At 36.1% G+C, this 27,994-nt stretch overlaps 3 protein-coding genes across 3 annotated transcripts; 2 read left to right on the top strand and 1 right to left on the bottom strand.

Annotated features, from left to right (window-relative positions):
- Nucleotides 1–146: 146 nt before the first annotated feature.
- Nucleotides 147–19,273, bottom strand: LOC113749842 (myosin-11-like). The gene is made up of 38 exons (XM_027293714.1): nucleotides 18,972–19,273; nucleotides 18,052–18,180; nucleotides 17,164–17,307; nucleotides 16,887–17,032; nucleotides 16,647–16,803; nucleotides 15,801–15,859; nucleotides 15,541–15,700; nucleotides 15,311–15,460; nucleotides 15,083–15,219; nucleotides 14,865–15,011; nucleotides 14,668–14,769; nucleotides 14,508–14,565; nucleotides 14,335–14,436; nucleotides 13,601–13,638; nucleotides 13,346–13,472; nucleotides 13,067–13,249; nucleotides 12,801–12,932; nucleotides 12,615–12,724; nucleotides 12,431–12,491; nucleotides 11,357–11,534; nucleotides 10,919–11,124; nucleotides 10,722–10,841; nucleotides 10,156–10,254; nucleotides 9,564–9,785; nucleotides 9,317–9,456; nucleotides 4,271–4,385; nucleotides 4,150–4,176; nucleotides 3,803–4,057; nucleotides 3,571–3,729; nucleotides 3,291–3,497; nucleotides 3,055–3,198; nucleotides 1,771–1,841; nucleotides 1,563–1,662; nucleotides 1,436–1,492; nucleotides 1,082–1,138; nucleotides 916–996; nucleotides 551–633; nucleotides 147–431 (listed from the first exon to the last, which is right to left on the bottom strand). Exons 1-38 carry the CDS (start codon nucleotides 18,972–18,974, stop codon nucleotides 308–310), a joined length of 4,590 nt encoding a protein of 1,529 aa, XP_027149515.1. The 5' UTR covers nucleotides 18,975–19,273; the 3' UTR covers nucleotides 147–307.
- Nucleotides 19,274–23,286: 4,013 nt separating this feature from the next.
- Nucleotides 23,287–24,082, top strand: LOC113773964 (glycine-rich cell wall structural protein-like). Its single transcript, XM_027318552.1, has 2 exons — nucleotides 23,287–23,367; nucleotides 23,705–24,082. The coding sequence occupies exons 1-2, from the start codon at nucleotides 23,287–23,289 to the stop codon at nucleotides 24,080–24,082; spliced, it is 459 nt and encodes a 152-aa protein (XP_027174353.1).
- A 917-nt stretch (nucleotides 24,083–24,999) lies between these two features.
- Nucleotides 25,000–25,926, top strand: LOC113773956. The gene has a single exon (XM_027318546.1). The coding sequence runs from the start codon at nucleotides 25,000–25,002 to the stop codon at nucleotides 25,924–25,926; it is 927 nt and encodes a 308-aa protein (XP_027174347.1).
- Nucleotides 25,927–27,994: the final 2,068 nt, after the last annotated feature.

Below are 27,994 nucleotides of genomic sequence, written 5' to 3'. Positions count from 1 at the left end.
GAATTAACGTTGGATACAGAAAAGCCGCAATGCAGCTAGATAGCTAGTAGCTAAGAGGAACAAATGCGCGGTGAAGCCCTAAAATGAAACGCATTAACCATCAATAATGTACGCCAGCCATATGCAGAGATGAGACAAGTTTCAAAGAAACAAAACCAAAAGTGCAGAAGACATGCCATGAATCATTTGAGGATGGGAAAAGCCAATGGTTCCAATTTAATAGGCCAATAATCAAGTCAGGGATTAAACTATCTTTTTATCAAGTCTTAGCAAAGAATTGGATGGCGATCAATTAACCCATCTTTAGTCAGGACGTGGCAGGCAGTAAGAAGCTGAACCCTGAATTTTCACGAATAAGTGAGGGTGGTTCAATGTCTAAAACATCAATCTGATCCATTGACTTGGAGAGGTCATCAACAGAGAATGGAATGCTGCAGCAGGAGCAACAGAAAACACAGGACCGGACCAAAATGATTTAAGAATCTTGGACGAAAAATACCAAATCAGTGCACATAAAGGAAGTAATAAAGAAAATAATCTCATGATCAACCTTGAATCATCATCCAGCAGGAAAGAACTGCTTACAGCATTATTGGAGTCTTCCGTCATTAACACCCTCATGTTGGATATAACCTATCAATGCAAACATTAAGATACAACTTGAGCCTGGCTCGAACGAGTGATTCCTACTTTTCTTTTTAATGCACTTTTTCTCATACCATGCTATCGTGAAAGAGCAAATCAATTAGTATTTTGATATCTAGTCGGATGTTAATAACAATCTCAGAGGAGCTAGTTCAGCCATTAAAACTATGCAATCATCCCAGTTTCAAGTAAAGCTCAATATCTGAGAGAGTACTAACAGATGAATAGAGTAGCGCTAAACATTGAATTGGTAAATCAGTCAGGACTTACATCTGGGGAAAGACTATGCGTGCCATATTTGTCATCCCAGTACATTGTGCTGATCCTGTAGAGCTGTTGAATGCTAAGCACCTGTAAATCATATCAACATGTAATCAGCAAGATCTCACGTTCTATCACAAAAGCCTAAACTTAGTCTTTCATGTGCACTACTTACAGGGCATAGATCATGACTTATTTCATCTAGCGTCTTCTTGGGCTTTTGATGTATAACCTAATGCAAAAAAATCAGAGACATCATCATAACTTTCAAGTGGTGAAATGTGTGGAATTTCAATCTCACCTCACCTGCCCCCGCTTCCCCCCCACCCCCCAGCTTCCCCAAAAATACAGAATCAATGATTAAGACCTCAAACATTTTCCGAATACAGAATATGTTCACTGATTCCAATCAAAGGTGCATGCTTGAATGAAAGGATCAAATTGTCCAACGGACACTGTAACTGCCTTTTCTTCAATTAACATGATAACGAGCAGAAAGTTTTCCAGCAAGAAGAAGATGGTGGTGTACCAGAAACCCAATCGCTTGTCTTATATGCTTAAGCTCGTCCCAGGATGAACCAGCATACTGCAACAAAATTTCTTCTTTAGCAAGGAAATCAATACAAGAAAGTGTATATCAAGAAAGCAAGATTAACCTCATCAGTAGCATTATAGCACCAGTGCTCCAGCTCAGCCAACCCAGCCTTCACATATTCTCCATTACTAAACGAGCAACATTCTCGTCTCAGCAAGAGGCTATAACAATGAAAAATAGACACGGGAAGAACTGAAATAAGTTGATAAACTAGACTCCATAATATAGCAAACAGTTGGGAAACAAGCAAATGCCAATAGACAACATACCTGTTGAAGAGTTGCACATTGATGAAAGAAAAAATTTGGGTGAAAATCTTGCGCACCAGAAAGGGAGGCACCTAAAAGTAAACATAGCTCTCCATCACCAAAAATACAATAAATAGAACAAGGATTGCCAATCATAAGCGCAAGTTTTTGGCAATTCCATCATACCATCCTTGAACTACAAGATCAGACTAAGTAGCTATCCATCATTAAATAAGACATTGCCGACATTCTGTAGTGAGATGTGTACTTAGCATGATTTTAAACACAATAATCAGACTAGTTACCACAAAATATCTAGTATCAACAAGGTTGGTTATTGCCCTATACGTAGTACAATGGTTAACATTATATGTTTCCCTAAATCTTGAAGATATGCAGATATAGGTTATATAAAAACAAAGACACTTCATAGCCAAGACAGTTGACTACTAAGAAGTGATATTTCAACTGTCTTATAAGCCAGGAAAACCAATGAGGTCAATGTTTTGGGGGAGTATGTAATCAGGGTTTTCGGCCCATGGTACCAATTTGGACTGTCAAGGTTCAGGATCCATTCAGATAATCTTAGCTGCAAGACTTGAATTTGTTGAATTGAAAACAAAATTAACAACTTAAATTACTTAGCAGAAGAACGAGCAATAAATTTTATAGTAAAATAGCTGGATAATTAAAAGATTCAGAGTAACTTTTTGATGTGAAAAGAAGTGATCAAGGGTACAAGTACTGGGAATAAACCCAAACCATTGTTTTGAAAGGATCAAAAACAGTCCCAATGGTCCTATTACAGTTCAAAACTTTATTTATTCTAACTTCTCTGTTCAGTGGATGCAATGACCTAACTGGGAAAGAATACACAACAACCTTTAGAGACTATTTCCCCAGAAAATGTTGGCCACCAACACCAATTTTGGTTCCCCTAAAACAGAGATTAAAGAATGGGGAGGTCACCCTGACAGATCTAATCCAGTATAACCATGAAACTCTTGAATGGAAACAGATGATAAGGTATATGAATTGATTACAAGGAAATCTAAGATGATTGAATGTATTCAAAAACAGAAGCAATGACAGAACCCCAGAGGTACTATGTTTATTCTAATCAAAACTGTAGTAACAGAAAGTTTTATGCTGTAACCAGGGCTGGGTATTTAAACCCAAATAAAAATAAAAAAAGAACACAACATCAACTGAATAGTATAATAAAATCATGCCAACCTGAAGCTGAACAAGAAATAAGATAAAAGAAAGCACACCAAACAAAGATGCAGCAAATGCTATTCTCACGTGATTAGCTTTTAAGATATTTAAAAAGTTTCCTAGGCTCTTCACAATGCCTTGCCAATGAGCAATTAAGATCTCCTGAGCAGCAGCATTAGCAAGCATGCGTGCTGTCCCCTTAAGCAAGGTTGCTCTGGATAGTCTTGGTGCCTGGATGATTAAACTTGCATTAGTCATGCAATTTCAAATCAGATCAAATACTTTGTGCAAATATGTTATGATTTCTGAATATAGGCTAGCACCTGAATGCACAACCCAAGCACCGGAGAAATCTCTTTCTTTAAATTATCACGGATCATTCCATAAATTTTCTCCACATAAGCTGTAAGTTGCTGTTTAAAAAGCAACGCAGGGTATTTTGCTTCAACCTGGCGTAGAATATCCACTCTACGAGCCAAATCACCATCAATCAGAGAAAGGTTGACATCTTGAGGAGTTCCCCGGAAACTCTGCAGAAAGTTGTATTGTAAAACATGTATATGTTTTATGGAGTGAAATCTAGAAGTAGATCTGATATTTTACCTGTGTCATTCTCCCAAACAGAGTTGCTGATGGTGATCGCCGGTGTTGAGTAGTCACCCCGGTAGTGCCACCAGCTTTCAGTGTGCGTTGCAACAGCAGCAACAATGTTGAAGCATTGGATAGCCAATAGGCTAAGACATCATTATTGTCCTGAGTCTTCTGCTAGAAAGAAAATTCAATTATTAATACCAGTCCTCAATTGCAGGTAAACAGTGAGTTTTCCTCTTATCACCTCAATAGCATGGCCGATGGTCTGGATTATTTTGTCAAAAATACTTGTCCTCTCAGCTTCAAATGAATGCCACTGTCTAAGGCATTTGTATATGATGCAGGCAGCAACTGGTCTACCCTTAGAGAAGCCTAGATGCTGCGCAACACAGCGAAGGAGCAAGTCCTGATACTCCTGTTGCTTCTCATTAAGCGATTTCTGAGGTCTTCCCTCTGCCTCTGAAGAATCCCTTGCATTCATTGAAGCACTATGTAGGTCCTATAATTTTTGTAACAGTGAATATATGAATATAACCCTAACATATACAGAAATATTAGAATTAAACTATAAAGTCTTAAAGTTGAACTTACGACATTGGTTTTTGTACTTTCAGTCCTCTGTCAGTTTTAAAAAATAACAAAGAAACTGAAGGTGTTAGTAACTGATAATACATTGTAATCACAGATAAACAGTTCAATTTTCGAAATTTACCTGCATAATTGACCTTGAGCGGCTGGATAGCAACTTATTACTTTGTGCCATTGCAAGGGCCTGCTGGCGAAGAACTTTGTTTTCTGATTCCAAGTTGGAAAGTTTCTCTTCAAGCCTATTTTCACAAGGACAATACTTCCATCAACTGTACCTAGCATAATATCCATTTTGCAGTACAAGGACAGTACTAACATGAAAGCACAAAAGGTATAGATAAGGATAACAAAGTAATTCAAGATTGTTGCTTGTCTCTTATACAAGAATAAGATATTCAGCTGAAAACTGTTTAAAAAAAAAGTAATAATAATAATAATGCATGCACTGCTAAAGAGAATATACCAAAATCATGTACTTCCCAAATGAAAATTGTCAATGTCAAAATGCTAAACAGCATTTTATAAGCAGCCCAGCAACACAGACCTATTGATTATGCTATGAAAGCAATTTATCATTTGGTTTACTTGTGTTAACAAGGATCTTACAAATTGAGATCAAAACTAGAAATCCTCAATTTTGCAATCCAGCTGAAGCATTATGAGAGAATCAGACACTTTCTTTCCTGTTAAGGAGAATTAGAAATAGTAAAAGTTCTGATCATATTTCTTTAGTCCTAATTTCTCAATCCTGTTTACCAGAGAGAAAACTACAGCAAGCATAAGCAAGCAAAAGCTATTTTAACTGATGTTAGTGAAAACTTATCTTCCCTGTTTTTTGGTTCTAGTAGAAAGCATTTCACATTTGAAAATAGCCTAGGAACTCTCACATACCTGGACGAACATGAACATTATTTATTGCATGGCAAGAACCCTCACGAGCATGGGATCTACTTAAAAGGATAATGAAGAGCACGACAGTGGGCAAGAAATAAATTGGCAAAAGATGGTATGGCTAACACAAACATAGTCACACATGCACATATTGGCATTATATGTAGAGGAAGAGAGAGAGAGAGAGAGAGCCCACTGCCAAAAGGCAAAAAAATTCGGTATCACAAAATTCTCTAGAAGAACTGATATTTACATAAGTTCATATGCATAAGCACAACGTCCCGCAATAAAGAACTCTGAGAAATAACTGCATATTTGACATAACTTATGGATAGCAGTCAAGGATTCATAAATCAAGTTAAAAATAGCCTTAATAACCATATCAGCCCAAGGAAAAGGCTGGATTGCCTCAACAAAAACTGATAAGATTTAGAGACTTGAAATGGTTTAAGAAACTTTCCAAGATATCAACATAGTTGTCAGATTATTTGTCCATATATCAGGTGCAGCAGGCTCGTATCCTTAAACAGAAATTGTAAGAGAACAGTTTTTGCAGCTTGAAGGCAATCCAGACTAGGCATAATTAAGATTTTGGGTAGAGATTCTGCAACAAACAACTTGACCAAGTAACTGCTTTCTTCATCCTTATCCTGTATTGAGACAGGATTTTGCTTACACCACTTGTCAGCAAAACACCACTCGAGCAAACTCAACATCCGCTACTAGCTAGATTTACATCTAATACATAAATGTTTAAAATTTCTCGCTTTTTTCTCATGAAGAGCTGTACTCATTCCGTATATGAAGAAGGGTTAGAATGCGTTTTCCATCATAAATGAAAGAGTAGCAAATGATGTCCCGACAAAGGTGATATCCAACATCTTCCCCAACTCTTAATATATGCATAACGTACTTATAATTCCAAGATTTTCTATACCAGCTCTCTCCTAGCATAGACATTTAGGGTCCAAATTGGGGGATGAGCAACAAATGTGTAGAATTGGAACATAGACGCATAGGATTGAGCAGATGAAATCTGAGGACAACAAGAGGAGAGAGAAGAAATCAGAATCGTACAGAAAATGAAGAGGAGGAAGATGAAAACCTGAATAAAGGGAATCAGCTGGTGCTGCTTATGCGGGCCTTCCACTGGTACTGATGTGAGAGGGGGAATAACATCTTTCTTCCTTGCAGATTGATTATAGTGAGAAAAAGTTCTAGATAACGGGAAGAAAAAGACCTTGGACCTTTTCAAATGCTTGACAAAGATCTAGGATTTTTAGGCAAGACATAGGATGAACCCCAAAAGTTCGTATTGCAACTAAAGATCACGCTTCTAAATCTATCGGTATTTTAAAGATTTAAGCACCAACTGGAGAATGAAGGCCAGTTCATGCTATAACAGTAGGTGAATCATTCCTGAAATCATGGTTCCATTTGCAACACAAAGGAACCACTAAAAGAAGGAGAATCATTTTTAACTCATCAGTAAAGATGCTAAAGATATATTTAGATGATTATACATGCAGGGTTCTTCTTTTTACAGGTTTCCTATCTACCAAAATGATGAGCTTCCCAGGATAATCAGGCCTAACAACATGATCAAATATTTAATCACTAACCCAGTGGAGCAAATTTCATCATAAAATCTAAAAAAAAATTGGACAAAAAATTAACAGTGCCACCCCAACAACACAGAACTCTGCATCAACTAGAAACATCTCATAGACTTTAAAAGTAGATAATCCACCTTAATGGGAAACAATCTGTACATGATTGAACCAGTTTTCAGGAGTATCTAACTTTTCAATCTTGGTTTGTATAGTACAAAAGATGTTAATCAATTTTGGGTTGAATTACCTACTTAAATGCCAAAATGGCCAGATCAAGAGAGTGTCAGACTAACATCTAGCTAGCACGATTATAGATACAACAGTTTGAAAGAGCAAGTTTCCTCAGAAGAAGTCATCGAATGCCCCCTCCCGATCATTTTCCCAGTTTTCGGATCCTGCACAATGCAACCATGAAGAGAAAAAGGTGTATATAATACAGTCACTTTGAGAGGGTCTCACTTAAACAAAAGTGAACACATTTTGGGAACAAAATGCTCAGTATTTAAGGTGAAAAAGAAGTGGGAAAGACCAAAAGTGGAAGGATTGGGTCTCAGAGAAAGACGCCTACTAGCAAAAGACTGGTGGATCAAAATTTACACGAGGTATCTAAAGAGTTCAAGAGCAGACTGGAGACTCCCATAAATCTAGACTAACCTGACATCTCAGCCGCTGAAAGATCCTGAACTACGAGCTGAAAAGCACCAGGATTCAATGAAGAAAAGTTTGCTGGAGTTGAAGCAGGAGCTGGAAAGGTGAAATCAGAATCAGTAGATGTAGTGTCGGAAGAAGTGGACGAAGCATCACCCTGACTTTCTCTACCAAAAAATCGTGAAGATGAACTGAAGTTGGATGAGGACAAAGTCATTTTCAGCTCCAAAAATTGGTCCGACATGCTGTATATCATCCTGAGGCACACTAGATCATATCTAGTATTAGTCAGATGGCACAAGGGATCCTTACTCTTTTCTTCAGTTAGTAAGATATATCTCCTGCAACCAATTGGCAAAATCGAAAAGCCCGAGATAGGTTCAAAATGGTGAAGGCGCACCTACTCCTCCTCAAATTACTTTTATCTTCTTTTTAGTTTTAAATTTTCAGTTGAGCATAATTTTAGGAAGCCAAAAATTATGCTCTCCCTGTACATTGCTTACAAAACATTTGATACAAGATTTGTGCTCATTAATTGACAACCAAAAAGCAACTATTTATTTTCTTTTAGAAAAAGATTAAGAAAGAAAAGAGGCATTTTAGCAGACAAATCATGTGGGAACCAACTGAGGAGTACTGATAGGGATAGATAAATCAAAAGAAGAGTCATTTAGATGGTAGTACCAGAGCATGGAAATTTTGAGAATGAACCTTAAAAATGGGACATATACATCAGCTAGTCATATCCACAGGACCATATAATCCAGGATAAAGCGCATAGATATCAGATTTCAGTTCTTTCTCGCTCAATCAGTCCGTTAAAAAAATCAGTGATCTCTAGACATCAAGTCCACTCAATCATTTCTTGCTATACTTTTTACCCTGATATCTCTTCTATTTTGACTTGCTGAAGTAATTATAATTTAACCTCATGAACTCTTTAAGGAACATTATTTTCATTAAAGATGATACCTTCTTGCAAGTTTGTGCAATCATCTATCACTTAAGAAGGGGGTTAACATTGCTCCAAATAAGGCTTTTCTGCCTACACCACCAAGTTGCTGGTCAGGATCATGGAATTATCGCTCGAGAAATAAGAAAGCCAATACTTGTTTGTTTCAAGGATAATAGTTTTTTCTTAGGTCAGGAAGCAGCCAGACCCAGATTTAACCTGAGATTGATGGTGGCACAAGCATTAGAACAGTGGGAGAGACAAGGTTACAGCTGGCAGCGCAGTGCATCTGCTTCAGTAAAGAGGCGACAAGGGGTGCTAAATCGGCCACCTTGCAAGTGATAAATCCATATGTACTACTGTTGTTCAAATGAATTCAAGTAGTTTTATCTTATCAGAATTATCTGTCATAAGTCAGGCCATTCCCAAAGAACACATCTAATAAATGTCCCACAGTAGACTACAAAAACATCCATCTTAAGATAGATTGTTTCGAGATGCAGTGGAACAACACAAACTTTTAGATGTCATTCAGGTAAAGTAGTTAACTGGATTGATCTTGAATGGGGACTATGCAACTCCACGCTATACTGATACATCTAACAGAAGTTTAGTAATTGAAAGCCATTGTGTTAACAATTTGGGCATCCTACTTAAACATGTATATACATTTGAGTCATGCATATCTGTCCAATCCACCATATCTCAAGATTAGATCCCTTACATTGCTACTTACAAAAAATTATATGCCTCGCATTATGCAGGCATAGTGGTTTTCTGTGTTATACTCAAGATATGTGAGCAAAGCACCCCAACAAGTGCTGTAATCGAGACCTAATTTTTAACTTAGGTTTTTTCCTGCCTTCAAAAGCAAATTTCCAGTAAGGAGTCCCCACAAAAATATAGGGGAGATGAAACAACTTGAATTTAAACAGACTCATTGATGACCATGAGCTTAAGGCTACTTATGGAAGAAAATATTTTCAGCTATACGTCAGATAAGGGTATATCTGTATATTGAAAGAGAAAGGAAATCAATGCAAAACCATTTTTTAGTTGATGCTACCTGTTCAAAGATTCCTGAAGTTGATGAACTCTTTTATTGGTTTCTTCTAATTTCTGACGCTTGTCTTCACTTGACTGCAAAGCTTCCGCACATCTCCTTTCAGAATCATCGGCTCTTTGGGTTTCAGATTGTAGCAAAGTCTAAATTGTTTAAAACCACACGATTGTGAAATGTAATTGAAGGTTAAGTCCAGGGAAAATGCTGAAGAGCATGGAGACATTCTAATATCCTAGGTCACAAGCACTACCTTCAAATTTTCAACTTCTGCAGTTAAAGCATCAATCTTTTTAGTATCTTCAACAGGAACAGGTGTTTCTCTAACAATTGAAGAGGCTTCTTCAATTGCCTTCTGAGCAGCCTCACGTTCCTTGATGAGCAATGCATTAGATTCATCCACTTTGCTTTGCATATCTTGCAACGATTGCTGTAACTTTGCTATTTCCTGGCCTTTTGCCTCTTCCAAGTCAGTCTGCAAAGATAATGGTCAATAAAATACACAGTCAAGCTACAGTTGCATTGCTTAGAGCTGAAATATTTCCAGAAATGACAACACTCAACTCAACAAAAAAAATGTTGAGAATTTAAAAAACATATGAACTAAAATGGTGCCTTTAAACAACAAGATAATCAGTAATACAACAAAAGGTTCAAATCACTTACAAGGGCCCCCTACATGAAAATGCAATCCAGAGAATACAGAAAAATTACAATTGTTGTGCACGCGTGTCTAAGAGTACAGTAAGAAAAAAAAGGGATGATTTATCGCAAAACTTTTTTTAGTGGGAGTGGAGAAATCTCCTGAAAAGAGAAACAATTGCTCTAAATAAGAAAAGCATTACCCTTAAACGTTTCTCCAACTGCAATCGCCAGGTAAGGTCTTCCACCTGTTTTTCAAGCTTATCCTTTGCTTGTTGCAGAGCCCCTGTTTCTCTTGCAGCCTAAGATACGAAACATGCTTAATGTTAGAGATCTGCAAGTCAAAAGTTTTTTCAAAGGAAAACTAGATTAATATAGGTTTAGCTTTAATATTAGTATGTAGAGGCTAACAAGAAGTGCAGGCAACTTAAAATAAATTACTTAAGGCATCTACAGGGATATTCCAGGAGAAATGCATCAGTTATCAAGCCCATACTCCCATTTGAAATGATAGGAAAAGAAGCATTCCTCTAAGTGCAAGTATGAATTTGTAAAATCAATGGCCAATCACAATAACACAGCATATATATGACTTTATTCCACCTGAGAATGTGACAAAGTATTCGAACATAAACAAATGTGATATACTTGGTAATATAAGCATGCATCAGCAAATTATTAGTATCAAGCAGCAGTAATTGTGGAAACTTGCTTCCCAAACATAAACTAGTCATTACATTGTTCTTTTCACAATAGCACAATGACATACCATCTTCAATTTTCGGAGTTCTCTTCTAGCCACCCTTCCCCTCCATCTGCATTGTGTTATAATGGCTGCTCTTATAAGTTTCTTATAGTATGAGAAGGCTCTATGACCACGCCAATTGGCCTGCAAACATCTTTACCTGTTAATAGCAAAATGGACATACTATACAAAGCAACAAAAATCAGAAGCAAATTGATAACCTGCAAAAGAGTTGCTGCCGTGGTTTGCCTGCTATATCTGAATTCCTTTCGTGCAGCCATTGATCTCATTCCTGTCTGCAGTACAACTCCTGCCAGCTTTATGTTTGTGTACTTCCTCCGGGCCAGATGACGACGCAAGTTTGCCTGGATTTTAAGTGAAGCTGCCTCCTTTTTAATACCATCATATACTTTACAAGCAAGCCTTCCTGCAAGTACATAAGCAACCAAAAACTTATAAAAGAAAAGAAAAGACTAGCTCTATATACTCTCTAAGAAAAGCAGACATGAGATCTTAAGCCAAAGACTATAATGAACCAGACTGCATGGGCTATGAAACAAGAATAAAACAGCTTGAGATTTTAAAGAAAGCCCATTATAAAGTAGAATACTTAGCAAGCTAAAGATTTCAAGAGTAAATATGTTTCCAGTTGAAGAAACCTCGACAAACAGATTGTATACAAACTGCAGCCTCCTGCAAAGCAAGAAAATGCTTCCGAGCAATATGAGTTCTAGTCTTCCTTTGGATTGTCTTAGCTGCATTGTTCAGCTTTTGAGCTCTTCGTGCATCTAGTTCAGCCATTTGACCAGCTCTTAAGAAAACCTTCGTTTTTCCTATCTGTGAAGTCCAACCATGAGTACCTCTTGGAAAAAATTAATAGAACCCCATCACTGTAAAGGAGCATAAGATATAGATACCCAAATCCACATTTTAGGGTTCAAGACAGTGACAAACACAAAATGAGCATCACGAAGAGAGAGCAGTATATGCTAGATTTCACTATTTACAGACACCAACATCAAGCAAACATTGTGAGGACCACGGCATACAGAGCAGAGAAGACACCATGTACAAGATAGAATTATACACACATCAAGCATGTTATAAAGGACTCAGTTCACAATAAACAGAGACTGGAGAAAGCAGAATAACATTGATATGATCTAGTGATTCATACATGAGTGTGCTTAAGAAGCGTTGGAGAGTGCAGTGGTAGATGATTCATGAAAATGCCATTCAGAATATCTGTTTTATGACTTCATCTGATTGCAACAATATCTGTCTAGAAGAGTTTCTATCAAAAATACTAAAATTACACTGAACAGCTGCAGCCCCACCTTAAATTTTATATAAAGGAAAGGTGATTCAAAATAAACACTTTCATTACAGATTGGCATAATGAGGAAGCCGCACTCAATACTTGCTACTAATGAAAATTAAAAAGTTCTTATTTTTTAACAGGGACTATTGGCTTAAGTGAGCCTGCTATCATTAGATGCAAGAAGGCAAAAGAAGAAACACTTAAAAAAATATTTCTGGTCATAAGATATAATCCAAAAAAGCTAAAGAGTCTTTCATATCTCAATTAAAGCTTAATTCAAAATTACAAGCATTCTTCTCCATAAACTCAGTCCAAAATCCTCATACAGGGCACAGCGATTGATTGACTTTAACTTGCTCTATTTAAATGTCAAAATATAAGAACTAGTAAGGGCAGCGGAAATTCTCATCACCTGATATCCTGCCAGATTCAACTTCTCCAAAATCTTTTTGCAGGCAATCCTTTCATCAGTACTGCTTATTTGTTCAAATGAGAAAATAAGATCAGAAAATTGGAAGAGTTTCCCAAGAATTAAGCTATTGTTAAAAACAACTAAGATTTTTTTGCTAAAATTAGGAAAAATAAGAATTACTTACTTCCCTTCCAAGAACTCTGGTGCTAGAAGACCAAACCGAAGTAGAAATTCATAGAATGTCCTACGTGTAGGGTATCCAGCACAACTGATTCTGATTGCCTCTAGAACACCCTGCAGTGAAAAACATCATCATTCAATTCAAATGGCATAATCAATGTTTTGTAGCATTATTATTTACTATACTCACACCACAACGCAGTTGCTGCATGATGTTGGCATTTTCAAAAACAGCTGGTTTCAGAAGATTGTTAGGTTTAACACATCTAATGTAGTGAGGTTCAGTAGAGTTCAATGTTTCCATCAGCTGTTGAAGTTGTAACTGCACCCATTTTACAGGAAGATCAGGTTTTCTTGTACCCAAAACACCAAACTATTAACACTAAATTGCCACTGTCAGGTATACTCCAGTGACAAAACACTGAACAGCTCTGTAAGCAAGTTAGCAAAATGTACCTTAAAACGAGAACCAATGGATGAGAACTTGGAAGATTTGTTCGAAGATTTAGTAGTTTCTTCAGGAAGTGGGGGAAAAAGCCCAGCTACGAAAGAGCATTTGGAAGCAACCAACAGATCTTGATGTTCAGGGACAACATAGTCTTTGTTCTTATCCAAAAATTGCTCAGATTGATACTGGACCTGAAGCAAAACAAAAAGGAGGAAATACATGATGGACTACAAACTCAAGCAGAAGAACTCCGTTAAATTCATTAATAATCATGTTGTTCCAATCACCTCGCCAGCATAATGAGCAATTGTGAAATCCGTACGTGACAACTTTGGTTTGACGAAGCGTTTGTGGGATTTGAATGTCTGATAAAGCTTTTGAGAAAACGTTTCATGAGTTGACTTGGGAAACATACTGGAAAGAGAATGCATGTCAGTTCCAAGTTTGTGAATATATTGTATATGGTCAACTTTGTGACAGGAGTGCCCAAAATTCCACACAACACTTAGAAAGATGTGTGAAGACAATACACAAATACATACCAGGCTTCATCAAGGAGAGCAATAATACCTCCTGGTTTCTGCCAAACAGAAAAAATAAAAAGATGTCATTATTTCTTGAGCAGGTATGATTACTAACCCTTTAAGTTGAACAAATGAGCTATGATGTTATTAAGGCTCAAACTAACTTAGGTTGATTGAAACTATAATAACAGCTATACAATTGATCACAACTCAATTAGTAAAAATTGGAAATTCAAATATTTTCAGGTTCACGATATGTTACCATCACCATCACAACTAAAGCGACCTATCTATTAAGCATACAAAGGTTGAAGTTGTTATAGTAGTATTGTAGTCTACATATTCAAATGACCTTTACAATAATCCTCCTGCTTGAAGCTAATAAGGAAAAGTCAACTGATTTCATCAAAGCCTATGAGTAGATAATGCACAGAAGTATATAGTACCAGACAATAAATTTGAATTAGAAAAGCAAAAGTATCAGCTAAAAAACTATTTTTACCTAGTTCACCTAGTCTCTTTGGTAATCTTCCCAAACCTGTTCACCTAATATTCCCTCTTTTACGTATATAACAGATTCCAGAAGAACTCAACATATAGTCTCTCAAATTTATAAGCACTTAATATCCTCCAGATAAAGTTTATTGCATAAGAACCAGTTCTGTAATTAATTATCAACAGTACACTGTATCTCATACCAAAATATTTATAACAGAAAAGAAGACAACTCAGTATAAGACTAAGTTGCAGACCTTTTCAATAAGATCCAAGACATCTTGGTTATCAACAAATTCGATGTAACTCCAATCAATTTCTTCTTTTGTGTATTCTTCTTGCTCCATCTTAAACACGTGCTGGTAGAAAACACAATACTCACATTACTGTTATAAAAGTGGTGCTACTGCAAAAGTTTCACCTCTGATACCTGGTTAAAATGTTGTTGCAGCTTTTCATTTGTGAAATTAATACAGAACTGTTCAAAACTGCACATATTAAAGGACCTCTAAGTATGCAAATAAATGAGAAGAAAAACAAAATCACCTGAGTATTTGTATAAAAACCTTCAATTATGACACACTACCTACCTATTAAGTTTAAAGCTTTCAAAACCATAGATGTCAAGAACTCCAATAAGGGATTTTGAATTAGGATCTTGTCCAATAGAGACATTAATCTTGTCCACCAACCTGTAAAAGGTTTAGATATTCATAAGTGTGTCAGCATAAAACTATAATATTGAACAATAGACTTAAGTGTTGGCAAAATCAGTAATTCTAAGTACCAATCAAACAAACGGGAATATGTAGTCTTTGCTAAACCATCCCTACTAACTGTTGCACCATCTGGATCAAGACTTCTTTTGATAACTTCTTCAGGGGTTACCATCACACGCTTCAATAGTGCATCTTCCAGTGCAACAGGATCACACCTATTGAAATTTTTCTAGTCATTGACAAGGAAAAATTAGGCAAAGTGATTAGATCAAGGCACTAATCTTACATAAGTAGCTCTGCTGTTGTTTGCAGATGGAACTTAGACTTTTCATCCTTGAGGATCGATGAATCAATTTCTTTACCCTTCGCAAATTCAATATTACCAAGATGGAGAATAGCAGCCACAACTCTGAAAATTGCATCCTTAAAAAGAAAAGAAGATGAATTACTTGCAGGTTTGGTGTAGAAATTCTAAAAAAGCATACCTTCCACATGATTGATGTTAAGACTAAACCTGCTCTTTTTGGCTAATGCCAACGATATCCATGGCTCTCCTTGTTGCAAGATAATCATGAGCATCATTAACGCCAACTAATTCATAGCAATTTGATTGATTAAGATAGTGAAATGTTTTGGGATTCCCCAACTTATATTTCTCAATTTCCTGTAAAGATTCAGAACAGTCAAGCAGTTACTCATTGCTATAAAACACAAGCGTGAAGGTATAACATATAAGCAAACTACCTCCTGTGGTGCTGCACAAAGGAGGTAGAAACAGTGATAGTTGCGTTCTGGATCTGAAACTTGGCAAACACGAGATCTCTCAAGAAGATATGTTCTAATTGCAGCTCCTGATATTCTTCCATTCTTGTTAAATTGTATCTCAACAAATTTACCAAAACGGCTGCACCAAAAAAAATTGGCAGTGTATTAAATGTCCCAAGTAATTTTCAAACACAACTACAAGAAATATTTTCTTTGGAAGACTGAAATTTGCATCTCACCTGGAATTGTTGTTCCTAACAGTTTTTGCATTACCAAAAGCTTCAAGGACTGGGTTTGACTGCAATTTTTATCACAAGTCAGCTTCAGATATGTAAACGTTTTAAAAGTAAAGGTAAACAATACATCTGAACTCATTCAGTTTGATAATGAGGAAAATCAATCCACAAAATAGAGGATGATGGATAGGCTGTCCTATTATTCTATTCTCCGAAGTTTAAACAAAGTCTCTATAAAGTACAAGGCAACTTAAAATCCTAATCTTCCTAAATGGTGCTTGCCTTGTGTAGTGAGCTATTCTTCCAGAAACAATAGGGAACAGTTCCTCATAGTATTGGACAACTTTAGTATTGCATAATGAAAGCACCAGCTTACTATAGCTAAGCTTATGGAGCCCTTTATATTTTACATATCTACACAAAAGATATGAACAGAGAACTAGTGGGACTGAAAGCTCCATTTTTCCTGTGGACCTCCAATGTGCAATTTCAGCTCTACCTTGTAAACCCTTTACACATTTCCTCCTTTTATTTCTTTACCTTTCACATTTCAAAACTATCCCTAGCATCAACACCATATGCCCATCCATGCCTTGTACATTGATGTTGTTTCAGCAATATACAATTTTGATCAACCAAAGAATTAAGCATAGCAATTGCTTATATAAAGAATGTAAAAGCCAGATATGTGGGCTAAACAGTAAGACGAGTTCCAGATATGTTCTTATATTTTAATCTCAAAATCTATCATGTTGAAACAACTCTTATATCAAAGGATTAGCAGGGCACAAAAAAAATTAGAACAATTGATATTACGAGCATGGAAAGAAGTCACATTATTTATCTCACCTCTAAAACCTGTTGTTCCACAGTCCTTCCTTCAGTGCCTTTACGTCCACCCAGAAAGGCAAGATATCGCATAAGCATTTTGGTTGTTTCAGTCTTACCAGCTCCACTTTCACCACTGACCAGAATAGAATTACTCTTTCCTTCATTAATCATTGCCCTAGTTAAATTCAAACATTTCAGTCTATAGTTTACATCATGATTTGGAAGAATTATGTAGCAAAACAATAGTCAAAAGATCACCTATAGGCAACATCTGCAATTGCAAAAACATGAGGGCTTAATTCCCCAAATGGAGCTCCCTTATATTGTTCCATCATGCTGGAATCATATATATGAGGTAGTCTTTGGAATGGATTAATGGCGATAAGAATACTTCCAGTGTAAGTCTGCCATAATGTCAGAGTAGGATATAATATTATGACAGAGCCCCCCATAGCTGCAGTAATTCATTACTTTCTCTCACCAGGATGGCCATAGGTTAAGCAAAAAATATCAATGAGAAAAACAATCATCTTACATAGATTTCATTGAGTTGATATCTTGCAGCTATGTTCTGCAGTACTCCAGGCTCATGCAAATATGATAATTTCGTCATATCATCCACTCCACCAGCAGGAGCTTCTTCATCTTTGGGATAGATCTTTGACAATTTCTCAACGACCTGGTTGGATTAGACAAATATGCATGAGTGGATAATACAGTTCCAAATTACAGATTTCCCAAAAACATCTTAACAGCTTAAATTACAGTGAAATGCCAAAAGAAGAATTCCGCAAGTTTCAAATTAGCAAAAACACTGCTTAGGTTGTAGAAGAAGCAACAAGAACCCTAAATTTTTTTCAAAAGAAATATTCCATCAAGCATGTAAAATGCCCTTTGATTTCTTGTAAGCAGCCCAAAAGAAAAGATGGAGATCAAAGAAAGCCTGTCTCTTTAATCATCCCTTTTATTTTTGTGAAAAACTGGAGATATTCAGGAAAGGAAAAAAGACAAAGGAAGGAGGACGTTCATAAGGTAATAAAAAGAAAAAAGGAAATTAGCACATGTTATTGATAAAAAATAACATTCATCCAGATGAAGCACTTTACTACAAATACTTATTCACAGAGAATCAATGTAATCAACCATTCAAACAATTTTGTGTGGAAAAATTAAAAAAGATAACTTATTTTCTAGAATAAGCGGTTTTGCACAGTTAACGAATCTAGGATACTCTTCATTGCCAATTCAAGGAATTCGTGATTAGACTTTGAATGCTACTCTACATCTGATCAGGTTTAGTAGTTGCATGTAAACAATGGATTGCCTCCTATATGCCTGGAAGCAACTGCTCTTGAAAAGATCATTTTGCAGACCACAGACTCAATTGAGTTTATATTCACTACTGCAGAAGAGCTTGGCCTACCGTCCTCCCATCAGACAACTGGATCTCAACTTCATTTCCATTTATCTTAGTTACTTGTCCATCTATCCAAGCAACAGATGGGTCTTCAACCCAAACATGACTCCCAACAATGATATTTACTGGAGTACCCTGCACGTGAAAGTCAGCTTTCTTGTCATAACCTGAGATCTTGAATAAGGATGAGCTATGCAATTGAAGCAACGGAAGTGCCTAGAACTTATTAAATAGTAAATAATTGGGGGAAGAATTCAATATGCATTTCCAGAAAAGTTGTCGACAACCCGAATACTTAATAATTTGAGTCTAGAATGTACAGGTTTTCTTTTAGAATGTGAGTTTGTAAACAAAAATTTCACTGTTAATTTGGTTATAAATCCTCCTCCGTAGTTGAGTTCATCATCAAAGTAAGATACCTGGCTCATGAAGTTGAATAAGCTATAAAAGAACACTGCTATCCCCTGAGCTAAGGTGGTAGCACTACAATGTAACACTTGCTCTAAATCCACCAACAGTACTTCAGCAGAATGTTTACACAAAACTACTCTTGATTGACCGTCCAAAGCATAGGTTTTAACAAGCCAAACCATATGACCTATCCGGGTTAAACCCCATCAACCCCAGTTAAGTTGGTAATCTGCTGTAAATTAGACACCAACAACACTTGCTACTACATTTTAATAAAATATCATCCCATACCAGTTATTCAGAGAACAGCCCCAAATTCACTCCTAAGGAACTATGACAAATTACGTAGACACATAAAAGCATGTCCATACGATAAACTCAAAGATTAAGCTGAAACCAGAGAGAGACAACATTGGAATACTGTAAACAATCTTCGGATCCTTTCTCAAGATTAAAACGTTACAATAATCAGCATGAGCACAATATAGCATTAATAATTTGGAAAAGTTTAATACCATTTACAAATTTAGGAGGAAAAAAGTCAGTCCTTCACCGTCCAAACATATCCCTACGACTCTCAATCTTGAGAGAACAAACTCACGAATCCGCAAATGGTTTCGCACAAGTTGACTAATCGGAGAAGACGTCGGAATCTTGAAGAATCAGAGGAGATTGAAGGAGCGGTACGATCGGCAAATAATAAAGAGGTGATTTTTTATTTTTTTTTGCGGGTTTTCCCTTTTGGTTCTTTTTGGGGCTTGAGGACAAATCTGGCGGAATGACCGTTGATTGATGATGGATAATCTTGGTTGTCTGATCTCCTTCTGGGTATGGAACCAAGTTCCCAGACAGATACGTCGTGTAGAGCTGACATTATTTTGAGAAGCCTACGCGATCGGAGTGCAGGTTGAATTCTTCGCCGATTGATCTCAGGGTCTTGTGGTTCTCTTTCACTCTTGTGTGCGAGTCATTCCGCTGGAGTTTTTGGCGGGACGGTAGTGTATGTATATGTGTGTGTACATATATATATATATATCTTGACTGGACCTTGTTTTGTTTAATTAAGTATCATCATTGTCGTCAAACTTTCTCTTCTTTTTTTAAAAATTTTATTTTAATAAAACGACGTTGTTTTAAAAAAAAAAAAACTATAACTTATCGAAAATCTGAAACATATTAACGTTTTCAATAAAGGGAAAAATTCCTTCAAAAAAAATGAAGGAAAAAAAGTTGTATTCCATAAGTGCTTTTTCAAATAATAGTTCAATACTTTACTGTAAAAAGGTTAAAAAAATAGTTGTCTGATATTCCACTACTCATCTTCGTGATACACAATTGTAAGTGAGAAGTGGCACATGTTATGTTTTCATAACAAACAAATATTGTACTCCCTTCGTCCCACTTTGATAGTCCTGTTTTCCTTTTTAGTCTGTCCCAAATTGTAGTCTACTTTCCAATTGAAGAATGTAGTTGTATTTTAATTTTCTTAAAATGCCCTTATTCAATGTAAGTTGTTGTTACTATAAACCTACCCTATTTAATGAGAGTTGATTCTTTTTTTACCATCAATTTTTTTTTTTTTTTTTTTTTCAAAACGACAACATTCTATTGAAGTATGGAAACCAAATTACAAAAGTCTGGGCAACTGCCCTTACACTCCATCTGCACCAGATCATGCAGCCACGCTGGGAAGACCTCCTTCCATTCAGCAGAAAATTCTAAGCTAATTGCCAATTTGGCTAGCGTATGACTAACAAAGTTGTTAACTCTCCTAGTGAAAGTAAAACAACATTCATCAAAAAATTCCTGAGTACTCCTAATATCCGCAATCACCACTGACTCAATCCTCTTTGTACCTTCCCTGTTAAGTTCTTCCACAATCTGTAAACAATCTACCTCAAACACCACCTTCTTCCACCCCTGTCGCTTTGCCAACTTTATTTTTTTACCATCAATTCAAGTTCCCATAAAGTTGTACTCTATTTAATGTGAGGGTATTTTAGGAAAATATCAATCTAAATTTACTTTTCCAACAAAGTTAACTACTTTTTCTTAAACTGTGTGAAAAAATAAATAGGACTATCAAAGTGGAACGGAGGGAGTACTACGTTATTGTTATGAAAAACATAATTAATATCCCTATGGCCTTGAAATTTTACCTTAGAACCTTGAAATTTCGAGAAAGGATTAAATGTCGGCAACAAAAGACTTGAAATTTTACCTTAAGACTTGTCAATCTTGAAATTTTGAGAAAGGATTAAATGAGGTAATTAATATCCAAAGGCATAATTTCATAAACCTTCCTTGAGGTTTCTAACAATTTTGCTGAGTTCCCTTAAGATCAACAAAATTATAGGTACCTCTCTTGATTTGATAGTTTTAGCAACCAAATCTTAAAATAACATTGAGTTGGTCAAATTTTTAATGAATACCGTAAATGCCCCTGCTTAATGAATTTTGATTTAATTCCTTTTGCAATTGTAAGATTATATCTAGCACAATTATAAAGAACATGTGCCAATTTTTCTTTATGTCCATATCTATTGTTTGATAATTAACTATAATAATAAATTTGTTACTATGATAAAATACTTTTGATGGTGTTTCACTAGGGATTTATACTTATAAAATAGATAAGAAAGTGTTAAAATAATTCTTTTCAAATTTGTGAAATTTTTGAGTAGTGGAATTACCATAATTTAGTAATAATTTTAGGTCATTTCTTTTTGATTTCTTGTTAATTTTGATACAAAAAAAAAGAAAATAAAGATCAGCAAATACGTTGTATCGCATTTAAAGTTAACTCATTAGCTGGACAATTGGTTTCGATAGAAGTTAAAAGCAATAGTAGTAGTTCCATGATTTTGTTGGCATAAAAAAAATGAATAAAGAAGAGGAATAACAAAAAAATAATAATTTTAAAACTCATTCTTAGTATATGCATACAAACAAGAGAATTTCATTAAAATATTTAAGGGTAGTGTTGTCATTTTAAATGACAATTGAGGTATGTACAATTTTTAAAAGTTCAAGGGAACTCGGTGAAATTGTCAAAAACCTCAAGGAGGAATCTGATATTATCCCATATCTATATATTAAGGGAAATGAGGGAGTTTGATTTGATGTAAATATTTTATTGTCACTTTATGTACTTACATATTTATTTTCATATAAAGTAGTTTTAATTGCATTAACATCCCAAAAGCGTGTTGTCAACATAATTATCTATAAGCATTCTTAATTTACCATTTAAACATATTTTTCAATATAAACTACCCTTAAGTAGTAATTGGCAACATAACACAAACCAATTTAAAAGATTAAAGTTTGCATTAACAATAAAAAAAAATTATTTAAAATTTATTCATCATAAATATTACGCATTTCTTTATCCATCACTAATAGGAATATATGTGTTTACACGCATAATTGATTGGTACAAGTGAAATTGTTTCTTGCAATGCAAACAGGTATTGGTATTGTAGTTAGAATACAAAAAGAAATTGTGGAGGCTTTGCAACAAACAATTACACAATCCTTTTATATGTACTGTTTATTTAAGTAGCTCGTTTCAGGTGAGTTGCCCATCAGGTGCAACATAAGATGCAAATTTAGTTGCAAGTCAGGAGTTCAAAACTTTGCATTTATAATAAAATTCAACGAGTGTAAAGGTAGGAGCCACTCCCTCTAACACTTTGACCTAATTGGGTCCTCTTATAGATAGATTAGTGTAGGATTAGCCCCATTGACCATGCTAGATCCTCTACTAAATAAGTTTGAGTAGGAGTAATGTAAGAGTTAACTATTTGGGGGGAAAAAAAAACTAGGGATGGTTAATTGTACAAAGTACCCTTGAACCGTTACCAGAACATCACTTTACATTGCACGCTTATCGGATCATGACAATTGAGAGCCCTCTCGAGTCTTGTGTTTGTTAAGATGTGTGACAGCAGTAAAATTAGCAGTTATCTGAGTTTCAGGTGGTACTAATTTGCTCTCTCAGAGATTAAGATTAACCTTTTTGGCCTCAATGCCTTCTTTTAGGTAATAGTAGCCATTCTAACCCTTACCTACAAAAGCAAACGTAATTTCTATGTTTTAAGAGCAAATAATTTGAATGGCCATCAAACTTTTGGAATCGTGGAATTTTGACCATTGAATTATTAAAAGTTTGGTTTTGACTATTAAACTATCTAAAGTTTAGATTTCAAACCATTTCGTTATATTTCATCGTTAAACATGAGTCATGACAAATTTGAGTGCTCGCATAATTCACGAGACAAAAAGAAAAGAGCATAATTTAGTGGTCAAAACTCGATTAAATCTGAAGGAATAGTCTGAAATCTAAACTTTAGATAGTTCAGTGATCAAAATTCGATGATTCTAAAAGTTCAGCGGCCCTCTGAATAATTTGCTCATATTTTAAACTATCTCTGGTGTTCTATAAAGAAAGCTTTGTTCTATAGGTATTCCTAATGCATGCCGATAGGGTTCTAAAATTGCCATCAATCATTGGCGTGCACACAATTTCACAAAAAAGTTACTTTTTCACCAAATATGTAATAGGGTTTGATTAATGGGTACACTCATTAATGGAGACATTAACTAATAATTTTTTTGAAAAATAAGATCAAATTTAAAAAGTGTCAACTTACAAGGGGACAATAAATGTCAGTTTGTACATTCACACGATAAGATGAATATAATTTGAGTATATTGATGAATACCTACTCATTAGAAAAACCCTATATGACACAATACTCACTATTATTAATTTTAACGCCTCATCCACTTTTTTATCTCATAGCTCTATATATACGATATTAGTAAATGGTACAAAGGATGAGCACCCCACAAAAAGAGTGTGAGCCTGATATAATGGGGGTGTTTGGAACCCAAGTTTTTGAGCAAGTTTGTTTGCTACTAGTTTTTATACAACTTTTGCTACAGGAACCCAAAAAACTCACGGTCCCCTTGTTAAACTTTTAGCAAAACGACATCGTTTTGCCGCATCTTGTTTTGAAACTCCAAAACACTTTGCCAGACAGAAGCGGTGCCCTGTACACTTGGACTGTTCGTCGTTTTTGAGCTCACAGAAGCGTTGCCCTAGACAGCGCCGGGGAGGGGGATTTTTCCACGCACCAGATTGCAGGAAGGGGGAGGAGAGGGGAAGGCTGAAAATTGCAAAAAAAAAAAAAAAAAAAATTGACTAGCTTGTGGAGGAGGTGCGCCTTGACTGTCGGGCGAGGGAAGAGGGAGGGGGAAGGGCAAGGGGGAGGAGAAGGGGAAAGGAAGGAGAGGGGTGGCGGGAGGTGGCATTGGAGGAGGTGCTGGTGAAGGAGCCGATGGTGGTGTTGGAGTTGGAGGAGGTACAGGTAGTGGTGGTGGTGCTGGTGGTGGCGTTGGAGGAGGTGCTGGTGGAGACGTAGGTGGTGGTGCAGGGGCTGGGGCTGGTGGTGGAGTTAGAGGTGGAGCAGGCGGGAGAGTAGGAGGAGGGGCTGGTGGAGGCATTGGTGGTGGTGCCGGAGGTGGAGCAGGTGGAGGCGTGGGAGGAGGGGCTGGAGGAGGCTTTGGCGGAGGTGCTGGAGGTGGGGCCGGTGGCGGAGTAGGGGATGGAGCAGGCTGATGGGAGGTTGCGTTGCTGCATTGTTGCTGCGTCTGCGTTGCTGTTGGGATGAAGAAGAAGAAGATAGGAAAGAAAAGAAAAAGGAAAGAAAGAAAAAGAAAAAGAAAGAGAAAGAGAAAAAAAAAGGAAATTTTTTTTTTTCACCTTACAAAAACTTCTATAAAAAAGTTTTTCACCTCATAAAAATTTCTACAAAATTTTTTCAAAAACTTCTACAGTGCACTACAGTAAAGTTTTAGACAAACTCCCAAAAAACTCAGGTTCGAAACAGGCCCAATATTCTAATATTGTCCTTTTGGTTATGAAATAATGATAAGATGTGGATGTCCGTTGATATTCTCTAGATGTGGCTGTCCGTTGATATTCTCAAGAAGGATTACAAGATGAAGATGTCCGTTTGCATTCTCAAGATGATAGTCACATGTATTCTCCCTAGATTCATTGGTACATTGGATGAACTCATTTATGGATGTACTTGATGTACTAAATTCATGTATTAGTACTTAATAGGGTTCATGTATCTTCTATCTTGGATCACCTATATATAGGGGTGAATCCTACTTCATTTGTAACATTGAAACCTGGAAGTACTTTGATCAGTAAATATAATAATATTCTATCTCTCACTCTACTATTTCAATCCCTACTTTGGGAGTTTATTTTATTAGTTTCACAACACGTTATCAGCACGAGTCTCTACTTTGAGTGAAGGAAAGGCACGAAGCAAAAGTGAAGCACGAAACGTGTCAAGATTTTGCCCGAACAACTTTTGGCTACTTATCAAGGTAATATTCTTTCCTACGAATCTATTGCATAGTCTTATGGCTAATCTCACAAAACAAGAGTTCGTACCTCTTGATATTTCTGGAAAAAATTATTTATCGTGGGTATTGGATGTTGAAATTCATCTTGAGGCAATGGGCCTTGGTAATACTATTGTTGATGAGAATGATGCCTCAAACCAAGACCGTGCTAAGGCCATGATTTTCCTTCGTCGTCATTTAGATGAAGGACTAAAAGTAGAGTATCTTACTGTCAAAGATCCTCTTGTCCTTTGGCAAGATTTGAAAGAAAGATACGATCACCTGAAGTTGGTCGTTCTTCCAAAGGCCCGATATGATTGGCTCCACTTACGACTACAAGATTTCAAATCTGTCAACGAATATAATTCAGCCATGTTCAGAATTACTTCTCAATTATCATTGTGTGGCGAAAAAGTCACTGATGAAAACATGTTAGAGAAAACATTCTCTACTTTTCATGTCTCTAATATGCTCCTGCAGCAGCAATATAGAGAGAGAGGATTTAAAAAATATTCTGAACTTATTGCATGTCTTCTGTTGGCTGAACAAAATAATGAATTATTGCTGAAAAATCATAAGTCCCGACCAACTGGTGCAAGTCCATTCCCTGAAGCGAATGGGACTCAATTTCAAAATTCTGGTCGAGGTCGTGGACGTGGCCGTAGAGGTGGCCGTGGAAGAAGCCGTGGACGTGGCCGTGGCCGTGGACGTGATCATAGTAGATTTGTGCCTCGTGAAAATTATAGCCGTGGCAAGCAACAAAATATTTCTCAAGAGAGAGAAAATGACTACGATCCGAAAGAAGGAGAAAAGAAAGTTTATGAAGAAAAATGCTACCGATGTGGTATGGAAGGTCACTGGTCCCGTACCTGTCGTACGGCTGAACATCTTGTTGACCTTTATCAAGCATCATTGAAAAAGAAGGACAAAGATGTCGAGACAAATTTTATCGACCAAAAGAATGATGATGATGATGATGATACTGACATGACACATCTGGATGTTGCCGATTTCTTTGAGCATCCTGAAGATGCAAAATGATCATATATTTAATATTTGTCTAGATGTTTGATATGTTGTTAGTCTTGCAGAATTGTCAATTACTTTGGTATGTTGTTTGATATGTTGTTAGTTTTAATTTACTTTGCATATGTCTATTCTCGTATCTTTTATCAATATTTAGTTTCATTTATTTTCTTCCTGAAGAAGAAATGGATGCCAAATGTTTGGGATCAAATAATGGTGATGATAACATTTGTCTCGTTAATAGTGCTTCTGCGCACACTATATTGACAAATAAAAGATATTTTTCTTCTTTGGAAATGGGAGAGACAAATTTAATACCATCAGTGGTAGTGCAAAATTAATTGAGAGTTCTGGAAGAGTCACTCTATTTTTCCTGAAGGAACCAAAATTGTCGTAAATAATGCACTACTCTCTCCCAACACTCGAAGAAATTTATTAAAGATATCCGTCGAGATGGATATCAAATTAAGACACTGAATGAGATAATAATAAAAATCAAGTTAGATGAAAGTTGATTATATCATATTAATCATTCGAGGGTGTAATGGTTATCGATATAGTTATCTTTATTCTCATTTGATTTATAATCATCACATGCAGTAAATCAGAAGTTTACTGATCCCAATGAATATATGATTTGGCAAAAGTGAGAATATTTGAATGTCGACAAGTATTTATACATACCCCCTTTATATTATGCATGGCTCCAAAAGAAATTTATGTCGGATGAGTGATCTATCCCGACATTAGGGGGAGGAAAAGATCAACCGAAAGGAAATCATCTGAACAATTGGATTTCCTCGATCCTCATACAAAACAATGTGAACTAGAAGTTCAAGAAATTCTTCATTGAAATTCTTCATTTGAAGAAAATTATATTTATCGACTCCAGAAGAGTTATTAAATCAACTATTCCTGCAGGAAATACTCTGGTTAAAATTGATGTCCCTGAAGGACATGTACAAGTGCTACAAATAAAGGCCGGCCTACCTATATAAGGTATACATTGATTTCAAATATCTCCGGAGATTAAATAAATGTCATGACAAAATTTAACCTCCTGAAGAGGTCGCTCCCGAAGAGCCAGCTCCTGAAGAGAATGAAATTATAGAAAAGTTAATTGGAGCCTAATGAAATGTAGCACTTGATATTATAGAAGTTGATGAGGATCATGAATCTAGATCAGTTGATGAATGTCGGCATAGAAATGATTGACCAAAATGAAAAGGCCAATACAATCTGAATTAGATTCACTGGCTAAAAGAAATGTTTTTGGACCTGTAGTCCAAACGCCTGAATGTGTCAAGCCAGTTGGATATAAATGAATTTTTGTGAGAAAAAGGAATGAAAAGAATGAAATAGTGAGATATAAAACAAGACTTGTAGCCCAAGGCTTTTCACAAAGGTCTGGATTTGATTATGATGAAACGTATTCACCTGTAATGGATACGATCACATTTAGATATCTTGTGAGTATTGCAGTGCATGAAAAACTTGATATGCGTCTGATGGACGTTGTCACTGCTTATTTGTATAAGAATCTTGACAATAATATTTACATGAGAATTCCTGAAGGATTCAATATGCCTGAAGCATGTAAATCAAATCCTAGAGATATGTATCCTATTAGAATACAAAAGTCTTTGTATGGGCTCAAGCAATCTGGACGTATGTGGCATAACCGTCTCAATGAATGCTTAACTAAAGAAGGTTATACCAATGACCCAATATGTCCATGTGTTTTTATCAAGAAAAATGGGTCAAATTTTGTGATTATTGCGATATATGTTGATGATCTCAATTTGATTGGAACTCCTGAAGAGATCCAAAAGGCTGTCGAATATTTGAGATCAAAGAGTTTGGAAAGACAAAATTCTGCCTTGGTTTACAAATTGAGCATTTAGAGAGTAAAATTTTTATCCACCAACCTACTTATACCCAGAAGGTATTAAAGCGATTTCGTCTGGATAAAGCACATACATTAAGTACCCCAATGGTCATCAGATTATTGAATCCTAATAAGGATCCCCTTAGGCCACAAGAGGAACATGAAGAGATACTTGGTCCTGAAGTACCATATCTC

The sequence above is a fragment of the Coffea eugenioides genome, chromosome 1 (assembly GCF_003713205.1).
Source record: "Coffea eugenioides isolate CCC68of chromosome 1, Ceug_1.0, whole genome shotgun sequence".
Lineage (NCBI taxonomy): Eukaryota > Viridiplantae > Streptophyta > Magnoliopsida > Gentianales > Rubiaceae > Coffea > Coffea eugenioides.
Note: the sequence above shows the minus strand (reverse complement) of the source record. Positions and strands in the feature narration are given on the sequence as shown.

Coding starts and splice junctions, on each gene's coding strand:
- LOC113749842 (XM_027293714.1), bottom strand. Junction 11,535..12,430: donor TGAATCTGGCAGGATATCAG/GTGATGAGAATT, acceptor TGGACTTCACAG/ATAGGAAAAACGAAGGTTTT. Junction 4,177..4,270: donor GCTCAAGGTCAATTATGCAG/GTAAATTTCGAA, acceptor TAAAACTGACAG/AGGACTGAAAGTACAAAAAC.
- LOC113773964 (XM_027318552.1), top strand. CDS start 23,287: ATGGTACAAAGGATGAGCACCCCACAAAAAGAGTGTGAGCCTGATATA. Junction 23,368..23,704: donor GAACCCAAGTTTTTGAGCAA/GTTTGTTTGCTA, acceptor CTGTCGGGCGAG/GGAAGAGGGAGGGGGAAGGG.
- LOC113773956 (XM_027318546.1), top strand. CDS start 25,000: ATGGGCCTTGGTAATACTATTGTTGATGAGAATGATGCCTCAAACCAA.